Source organism: Rissa tridactyla, unplaced genomic scaffold, assembly GCF_028500815.1.
Source record: "Rissa tridactyla isolate bRisTri1 unplaced genomic scaffold, bRisTri1.patW.cur.20221130 scaffold_33, whole genome shotgun sequence".
Taxonomy (NCBI): Eukaryota; Metazoa; Chordata; class Aves; order Charadriiformes; family Laridae; genus Rissa; species Rissa tridactyla.
The window spans coordinates 1434346-1444228 of NW_026529545.1; the positions used below are offsets into that span (position 1 = coordinate 1434346).

Below are 9883 nucleotides of genomic sequence, written 5' to 3' on the forward strand. Positions count from 1 at the left end.
TGGTAACACCACTGGTGACCAGCTGCCAAGAGGATTTCACCCCATTAATCACAACTCTCTGGGCACGGCCATCCAGCCAGTTTTTAACCCAGCAAAGAGTACACTTGTCTATGCCATCATTCACCAGCTTCTCCAGGAGAATGCTGTGGGGGACGGTGTCAAAGGCCTTGCCAGCCAGCAAGCTGTTCCAAGTTCCAGCCAGCTCCAAAAGAACCCCACCGCTGGCCAAAACTGAGCCCATCAACGAGGATGGTGGAACCTCTGTGAGGGTGTATTTAAGAAAGGACACAAGGGCTCGAGTGGGAGAGGAGTGAGGGAAAAACCAGTGTGAGAAACAGCCCTGCAAACACCAGGGTGAGTGAAGAAGGAGGGAGAGGAGGTGCTCCAGGTGCCAGAGCAGATGGTCTCCTGCAGCCTGTGGAGAATACCACAGTAGAGCAGGTATTTCCCTGCAGCCTAAGGAGAGGAGCACAGCGGAGGAGGTAATCCCTGCACTTGGTGGAGGACCCAACACTGGACAGGTTGGATATTTCCTGAAAGAATTTCAGCTTGAGGAGAGCCCATGCTGTAGCAGGTTTATCTCGAAAGACTGTAGCCAGTAAGAGGGACCCCATGGGAAAAGTGGTAGAAGGAAGGAGCAGCAGAGAGGAATTGTTATGGACTGACCAGGACCCCCTTTCCCCATCGCCCTGCACTGCTCAGGGGGAAGGAGGGAGAGGAGTTAGGAATGAAGCAACAAAGTTCAGCAAGGGAAAAAAGGTGTGGGAGGAGGCTTTCCAGGTGATAAGGTCTTCCATCGGTCCTATGCTTCTTTGGCCCTCAGCCTTTGCAGCTGCACATGCCTGGCCTGCCCACTTACCTTCACTCCTGTCCCCTTTGTAGGAGGCCCACACACATCTTGGCACGCCCAGCGTAACGTGGCCTCCACCAAAGCTGGAGCCCACCTGGCCTTGGAGGCAGGGAGGGGCCCGGTCCCCTCTGTCCGGGGCTGGGCACAGCTTTTCCCTGGGAACCTCCCTGAGGAGCACTCCTCCTCTGTGTCAGCCTGGGGCCCGGCAGGGGTGGCCCAGGGACAAGGGCTGCTGGGGCAGGGCTGAAGGAGCTCAGCTGGGACAGCGTTAGACTGAAGATCTAAAGGTGCCTGGTTCAGCCCTGGGCTTCAGCAGTGATTTTTCTCCCTCTGCTTTTTGCAGAGCCCGTCTGCCGCCTTCCAGCCTGCCCCAGCCCTGCTTGCTCCTTCACCTCTTGCCAGAGCACTGTCCCTGCCCTGGACCTGCACATCTGCGGCTTCGAAGGAGCCTTCCTCCAGCCCCACAAGTCCCCAGCCTCCCCCTGGGCAGGACTCTCCACTCAGGGCTGCTTTGGGGTGGGCTCCAGCTGTGCCCCCTTCCCTGCTCCACAGGATCGGGATGTGTCCTCTGCGGGGTCTCTGCACGACCCAATTCCTCTCCTCTTTCTCATGCTCAAGGGTGCAGAGTCTGTTCCCCTCCTCAGGCGCCTCCTGCACCTTGTCTCCATTCCCAGAGCAGAGGCCACTGGACCCATCATCCCAGGGAGAGGCACTCCCTGGAGCTGCGGCCTGAATGGCAGCATCCTTCCCCCGGGGGCGTGTTGCAGTGAGACCTCTGATGTGCCCAGGACAGCTGACAAAGCCACGCTGAGGATCACCCACCGGAGTGCATGGCCATCGGTATTGTTTAGCTACACGCTGTCCTGAGCAGAATTTCTAGACGTTCCTTAAACACCTCTAGGGATGGTGACTCAGCCCCCTCCCTGGGCAGGCTGTTCCAGTGCCTGACCACTCTTTCAGTAAAGTCATTCTTCCTAATATCTACTCTAAACCTCCCCTGCCGCAACTTCAGACCATTTCCTCTGGTCCTGTTATTATTCCCCTGGGAGAAGAGGCCAACACCCACCTCTCTACACCCTCCTTTCAGGGAGTTGTAGAGGGCAATGAGGTCTCCCCTCAGCCTCCTCTTCTCCAAGCTAAACATGCCCAGCTCCCTCAGCCTCTCCTCACATGCCCTGGTCTCCAGACCCCTCACCAGCCTGGTCGCTCTCCTCTGGACACGCTCCAGCACCTCAATGTCCCTCTTGCGCAGAGGGGCCCAGAACTGAACACAGCACTTGAGGTGAGGCCTCACCAGTGCCCAGTACAGAGGCACCATCACTTTCCTGCTCCTGCTGGCCACGCCATTCCTGATACAAGCCAGAATGCTGTTGGCCTTCTTGGCCACCTGGGCACACTGCTGGCTCATGTGAAGCTGGCCGCCCACCAGCACCCCCAGGTCCTTTTCTGCTGGGCAGCTTTCCAGCCACTCTTCCCCAAGCCCGTAGCGTTGCTTGGGGTTGTTGTGACTGAAATGCAGGACCCGGCACTTGGCCTTATTAAACGTCACACAGTTGGCCTTGGCCCATCGATCCAGCCTGTCCAGGTCCCTCTGTGGAGCCTTCCTACCCTCCAGCAGATCAACTCTCCCACCCAGTTTGGTGTCATCTGCAAACTCACTGAGTGTGCACTCAATCCCCTCATCCACATCATTGATAAAGATATTAAACTAAACTGGCACCAAAACTGAGCCCTGAGGGACACCACTGGTGACCGGCCACCAAGAGGATTTCACCCCATTAATCACAACTCTGTGGGCACGGCCATCCAGACAGGTTCTTACCCAGCGAATTGTACACTTGTCTATGCCATGATTCACCAGCTTCTCCAGGAGAATGCTGTGGGGGACGGTGTCAAAGGCCTTGCCAAAGTCCAGATAGACAACGTCTGCAGCCTTCCCCGCATCTAGAAGGCGGGTGACATGGTCATAGAAAGAGATCAGGTTGGTTAAGCAGGACCTCCCTGTCCTAAACCCCTGCTGGCTGGCCCTGATCCCTTGGCTGCCCTGCGCTTGCCGTGAGAGCTCACTCAAGGTGATCCTCTCCATGACCTTTCCTGGTACCAAGGTCAGGCTGACAGGCCTGTAGTTCCCCAGATCCTCCTTCCAACCCTTCTTGTAGATGGGCGTATTATTTATTGAGAATAGCTGTAGAGTTAGCAAAACTGCTCGTCAGGTTGTGTCTATGTATTAATAGGGGATTGATTAACAGTGATTTAGCACGTTGAGCACTCCATCATCACGCTGACTTCCTTTGACAGTGGTTCATTCCTGCTGGCAGAGAGTATTAGAATAAGCGAGTTCTGCACGTAACTCTTCTGTGTCCAAAATAAACGCGTTACACTGTCATGCATTTTATTTAATGTTAAAATATGTTGGAGTTGGCGTGGCAAAAATTACAATAAACGTGACATTAATTCTTTCAGTTAATAATTGAGAAAACAGCAGGGGAAAGAGAAAGGAAGGATCCGGTTTTTGAGCGAACAAGTAATGCACGTCTAGCAAGTCCAGAAAAGTTGCCAGCATAATACATTTTTAATGAGATGTGCTAGTGGCGACCTGTGCCTCAGCATTTGATCTCACGTTTCCTTCTCCTTTGTGGGAGAGAGGGCATTGTTTTATGCTCTTGTTTAACATCAAGGTGGACTTTGATCATCATCTAGCTTACATGCCAGAGGTCTAAAGTTTAGTTGGTGCAATGAGGAATTTTGGGGGCTACCCGCACACCTTTTCTGTCCTTACCTCTAATACTGATGGGTATCTTTTGTCTTTTGAGAAACCAGAACAACTCCGAGCAGAGCTGGAAGCCGAGCAGGAGGCAAGGCTGTCAGCAGGGCAAGTAGCCGCCGAGGCAGTGACGCCTCTGACATTTCAGAGATCCAGTCTGTGTGCTCGGGTATGTCAGAGGCTGTTCCTGTTACACGCAGACCCACACCCCGAGCAGGTTCTCGGCCAGCATCAGCCAAGCTTCTAAAATTCCAGCTCCCCAGGGAAGGCCACTAGCCAGCAAATCGTACAGATCCTGGGAGAGATGATGTGATTGGCTCCATAAAGGTCTTTTCCATTTGCGTTAAGTATTTAAGTTCGTAAGGTGTAAAAGAGTAGATAGAAATTATTGTGAAACATGGCAAGAGGTGGGTTTTGAATTCTGCAGATGGCCTTATTTGTGTGTCTGTCTTCTTCTTTTATGTGTATAATTTTTGTGTCCGGGTCTGGGCTCTCCAGGTCAAGGCTTGGACATTCTGGAGCGAGCCCAGCAAAGAGCCACACTGAGGAAGGGACTGGAGAGTTTTACACACAAGGAGTGGCTGAGAGAGAGGGAGCTCTCTGACGGGGAGACACGTGGAAGCAGACTCTCCTCAGTGGCGTCCTGTGGAAGGACGAAAGGCAACGAGCACAAGTTTAACTACAAGAGGAGGCCTTGGAAGTACAGGTTCAAACCTGGACTCTGGGTGCCAGGCACTGAAAGAGAGAACAAGCTCTTCTTTTTGCAGCTCCTGGAAAAGAAAAGTCATTCCTGTTGTCTAAAAGGAGATCCAAATAACAAGCTCTCTCTAAGGATGCTCTGACTCTGGACGCTGTCAAGGAGCTCAGACCAGGAAAAGATTTGGAAAAGCTGCATTTATAAAGAGCTCTTCCAGCGCCAGAACCTACGTCCAAACAGAGAGCCCGTCTGATGAGATGTTCTGTATCCTCAGTGTCACATCTGAGTGTAAAGAGACGTGCCTCTGTTTAGCGGCTGTTCTGTAGAAGTGTGAACAGCCCATTTGTGTTCTCTGAGGAGAGATCTGGCTGTGAACAGATACACAAGTGGCAACGTCTGTGCCGCAGGCGGTTCCTACAAGGCAAAGGAAGCCCGTTTCTATCTGTAAGGCTTCCGTGACTTTTTTATCAGGTAAAGGAGTTCAGGCTGGGAAAAGGCTGTGGGAAGATTTCTTTAGAAAGAGCTATTCAGGCCTCAAAACCCGCGTGTAGGCAGAGAGCGAGTGGAGGGCACTCGCCTGCCGTGCGGCTGCACTGCGCATGCGCGGACACCCCCCACCCCAGCACCGCCCACCCCGGTACTACGCTCCCATTGGTGGGAGCTCCCACTGCTGGGATCGCCACGGCGCCCTCCCATTGGTGGGATCGGCTCAGCGGGGGTGGGGCACAGTGGGGATTGACGGCAGTGACGGACCAATGGAGCGGCGCTGCCCAAGGAGGAAGGGGCGGGCGGTGGGGCGGCGGCGGCCAATGGGTGCCCGTCGTGGCCGGTCCAGAAGCTGAGGGGGCCGGGGGCAAATGGCGGCCGCCTGGCAATGAGTGCGGGGCGGTGTGGGGGGAAAGCGGGGCTGGGCGGACGGGTGGTGGGTGGGGCCGGGCCCGCGGGGCTGCCGCGAGCACGTGGTGAGGCAGCTGGAGCGCGTCAAGGTGAGTGGGCGGGCCCCGAGGGGTGATGGTGGGGGCGGGAGGGCCCTGAGTGGGGCTGGGGGCAGGGGGGGCCTGCGGGGGGGCATTGTCGGGTGGGAGGGGGGTGTCTGGGCCCGGCTCCCCGCGGGGTGCCTATGTCCTGGGGGGTTTGGGGTGCTGTGGGGTGTCTGCGCTCCCTCAGTGTTGCCCGGGGGGCTGCCGAGGGGCTGAGGCAGCAGAGAGGGGGAGCTGGTTTGGGGCCTGCCAGGGAGAGCGGGACTCCTGCTGGCGGGGCTGGCAAAGGGGCTGGCGTGGCTGCTTTGGGGGCTGAGAAAGAGAGGGAGTTGTGTGGCTCTGGGCTGAGGAAGAGGGCTCGAGGTGAAATGTGTGCCAGGCCCCTTGTCTCTGCGCAGAGGGTCCGTGCCAGCCCCGCTGCCGAGGGCAGAGGTGGGGTGGGGGTCCCCCGGGTCGTCCCCCTTGGCTGGGTGTGACAACCAGGCTCGTTTCTCTGCTCTTCTTTTCCCGGGGTCACCTTCTGCGGCACGGCAAGAAAATCCTGCACGGCTGATTCCGCTCGCTGCTCAGGTAATGGCACGCCTGGGGCGAGACGCGTTTGCGAGTTCAGGGACACTACAGATGCTCCCCGCCAAAGCCACAGAAAAGGCAAATTTGCTGCCAGTGCAGAAAAGCTGACGAGGAGTTTTGCGCTCGTTTTTGTGCGGATTTTTAGTGGTTTGAGGGCCGGAGCCCTCCAAGAGAAGCGTTCTAAAGAAAGGTATTTTTATTAATACTAAAGTGAGCAGTGTAGAGTAATGCGAGGAATGAAGTGCGTGCTTTTTATTAGCGTTGACAGCTCCAGATTGGCCACTAACAGCACTTCAGAAGCTCTCGCATCCAGAGCGCTCTGAAAACCATTGAGTGATTAATCCAGCGCCAAAGGTTGAGAAATCATTTCAGGAGCTCAAGTCTTGGGACGTTTAATAACGTGAGACGGAGCCTTTCGCTTGGCTTCTGGGCCGGGCTGGTGCCCAGGTCAGTGATAATTCGAAGGGGAACGGCTCACTCCAGTGGAAATAGTTGGTGTGAGTGGAAATAATTAGCGTCTCGTCACCAGTGGGAGGGAAAAGGGAGATCAAGAGTCCGCCTAAACGAACCTTGCGCCATTAAGAGATCGTTCTCTGGTGGGGTCACTGCCAAAATTGTGTTTCGGGGAAGCACCGAGCAACGTGCTGAGGCCGGTTTGAGGATTAAATATCTCCAAAGTTTGGGGTTGATTAAGTGCTTTTTGGTTATTTGTTGGGTATCTTGGGGTTGTTTTTTTCCCTATATACCACCTTTTACCACTAAACGAACTGCAGACATTTCCCAAGTAGGCACGAACGGCGGATCGAGCGCTGAGGGTGATGACATTATATTTTTAAAAACAGCAGTTCAACTTCCTCCCATTAATTTTCCACGCCTTTATCTCCATTTTCCCCACTTTTTGGCTTCCCCTCCCCCGCCAAAAAACTGCGGTCAGGTAGTTTTATTCCAAAAAAGGTCACCACCGGGTGTTTTCACGGGGAGCGATGGCACAAAGCAAGGAAGGAGCAGTAGGTAAAGGGAAACGGAATCATTGAGCACTTGTTATTTAACAGGAATTCTCGTTATTTTCTTTAACGGAGAAACAATTCGGATGGGACTTGGGATGTGAAGGACGTGGAGGCCAGAAAATACACCCCGTGCCCTCGATTGTGCCCAGAAACCATCGCCAGAGGACGCAGGAGGTGGAAACCGTCCCTCCAAACCCGGGATGCCTTCAGGGGCACGTCACGGTGGCTCCGCCTGCTGATTCCCATCTCAGTACTGTCCATGACAACGAATTTGCCAGCAGGGAAGGAGGTGGGTGGCGATTTTAGCCATTTTTGAGTGTATTTAGCAAAAATCCCGTGCTGGAATGGCTTCTGTGAGCCACCAGTCACCACTTTAGCAGCTCAGCGTCACAGCTCCCTTAAATCCCCCCAATTCTACTCAAACAACGTGGCAGGAATGGGCTTGGTGGTAATTAACACCATTGGTAACAGACTTGGTAAAGGTTCCAGGGGCCTGTTGGTGGAATTTATGGGAAATACGTAACCTGTTAATCACTTTGGAGTTGCGGTTTAAGTTCCTCCTAAACCCACGACCTGATTTGATTGTGCGACATTGTTTGGGGTAAAAACTTAGTCTAAGCATTAAAAACGCGCAATTCAAACTACTTGAGGATGGCAAGGAAGGCTAAAGGATGGTCTTGGCGGAATGATTTTTCTCTCGGGTGTTTTTTTTGATACCCCCAATTCTCTTGCCCGATGGGGCCCAGGAGGACTCAGGAGGCAGAACGGTAACGTGGTGGTGCTGGAGAAGTTGTTAGAGGAGAGCGATTAGTGCTTTCCTGGGAAACAGGGGCCGTATTTATTACAGCTCCTCACGTATCCGTGCGTTTATCCTGCTGGAGCTGTTCCCCGTTCGCCTTCCTCACCTCCTCTTCCTCACGCTTTCAGGCGCGTCAACGTCGGCAGCCAATTCCAAGCAGAGCTTCCCGACCTCCAGGACCCGGCCTGTTTGGAAGAGGAGGAAGAGGGAGCGTCGCTTGTCTGGAAACCCTGGGGCGACATGGAAACCAACCGGGAGACGCAGGAGAAAGGTTTTTCTAATGCTTTTTTTCCACTTCCACCCCACCCAGGGATATGACGGGTTGACAACTGCACCTTTTTAGGCTTCTCTCCCTCCTTTTCTTGCCCGCCTTCGTGTTCGAGGGAAGGAGATGGCTGGGTTTTGGTGGGAGGGTGTCTAAAGAATAACAGGAGACGCTCTCGGCAGCATCTTACATGAAAAACGGGCATTTGGAGCTGTCCCACCTCATCTGCGGCGCCCTCGGGAGAGGGGAGGTTTCTCTCTGAGCTTTTAAAGTAGAGCTGTTTGGGGTATCGGACTTTTTTCTCTGCCTTCTCCTCGTCTCCAGTCTCTGCTGCGCTCGTCCTCTTTTCCCTCCCTCTCCTGTCGCCCCTTTTCTCCAGGAAAATTTGACTTTTTCTCAGTTTTCGTTGCATTTGTAGTTAGAAACCTGCTCCATTTGGCTTCTCCCAACGCCGGGCCGGGGGGACGGGTCAACGCGGAGCTGGCTCTGCATTGCCTGCACGAGGCTCAAGGCGACGTGCTGGTAAGAAGCGGCAATTTCTAATGAAGAACGGACTTTGTTCCTGGTTTGAGCTGGGAGTCGCTCTGAGTTTTCTGTTGCGCGGGCCGGAATCTCTTTGCTGAAAGCGCAGGAGGTGCTTGGGTGCTGCCTGTCACCGCGTTAAGGTCTCTTGGGCTTCCAGACCCCTCTCCTGGTGCATCACGAAGAGTTTGGTTTGATTCTGGGACGATTTGGAGAATAGAATTACTCCTGAATGAAGGGATATTAGATAAAACCCGAGGTCTGCCCTCGATAAGCCCCGAGCGGGTCCGCTTTGCTCCCTCTTCTTCGAAGAAGGGACTTAACACCCCTTGGCATCTGCTGCATCGCCACGAGGAGCGAGAATTTCCCTTTTTGCTCCTCCTCCTCTGGAGGAATTTACGTCTTTTTTCCCTATTAAATCTCGCAGGAGGCAGTGGAGATGCTGCGTGCTGGGCCGCCTCGGAGACCCGAATCCCATCCCCTGGCTGATTATCATTACACAGGTAAACGAGGAGAACAGCTCCCGCTGTTCCCTTTGCTCTGACTGATCTGAGTGTTAACAGTGTTCTTTTGGGGTGAGGGAAAAGAGCAGTTTTAACCCCTTTCCGGGGCTTTTGGAGGTGGGGGATGCCTATTCTAATAGTTTGCGTGTCGCTGGTTAATTCCTAGGCTCGGATATTTGGACGTCGGTGGAGGAGCAGTTGTTTAAAGAGATGTTTTACATCCATAAGGATGTAAAGAGACGTTTTACACCCATAAGAAGAACATCCACCATCAAAAGCAAGCGTAGCATCCAGTTTGTGGACTGGTGCCCCACAGGTTTCAAGGTGGGCATCAACTACCAGCCGCCCACGGTGGTGCCTGGGGGGCACCTGGCCAAGGTGCAGCGCGCTGTGTGTGTGCTGAGCAACACCACGGGCATTGCCGAGGCCTGGGCCCTCCTGGACCACAGATTTGACGTGAGGTGTGCCAAGCGGGTGTTCGTGCACTGGTACGTGGGGGAGGGCATGGAGGAGGGGGAGTTCTCAGAGGCCCGGGAGGACATGGCTGCCCTGGAGAAGGATTATGAGGAGCTGGGGGTGGATTCTGTGGAAGAGGAGGGAGAGGAGGAAGGGGAGGAATAGCACATCCACAAAACGTCTGCTTCAAACACTTCAGCTTTCTTGTGCGCTGGGGGAGAGACTCCTCGTGGGATTGGGATGGGATGATACCATGATACAGATGAGCTGCCAATTAGCTGCCCGCTCGATACTCGGAGCCAGCGTTTTGTCACATTTTGATGAAATGCTGTCCTTTGTGCGAACTTTACTCATTATAATGTCATTATAATACCAAAACACACGTCCATCCCGAAGGCTACCCGCCTCCAAGGTGCGACCACTCCTTCTTGAGTCTGCGCCCTGAATTTCTCGTAAACTCTACCTTTAAT

General features: G+C 54.1%; 1 protein-coding gene across 1 annotated transcript; it reads left to right on the top strand.

Annotated features, from left to right (window-relative positions):
- The first annotated feature begins 5807 nt into the window (after positions 1-5807).
- On the top strand, positions 5808-9578 carry LOC128903402 (tubulin alpha chain-like). Its single transcript, XM_054187418.1, has 6 exons — positions 5808-5861; positions 6914-7157; positions 7796-7938; positions 8351-8454; positions 8882-8957; positions 9124-9578. Exons 3-6 carry the CDS (start codon positions 7908-7910, stop codon positions 9576-9578), a joined length of 666 nt encoding a protein of 221 aa, XP_054043393.1. The 5' UTR covers positions 5808-5861; positions 6914-7157; positions 7796-7907.
- Positions 9579-9883: the final 305 nt, after the last annotated feature.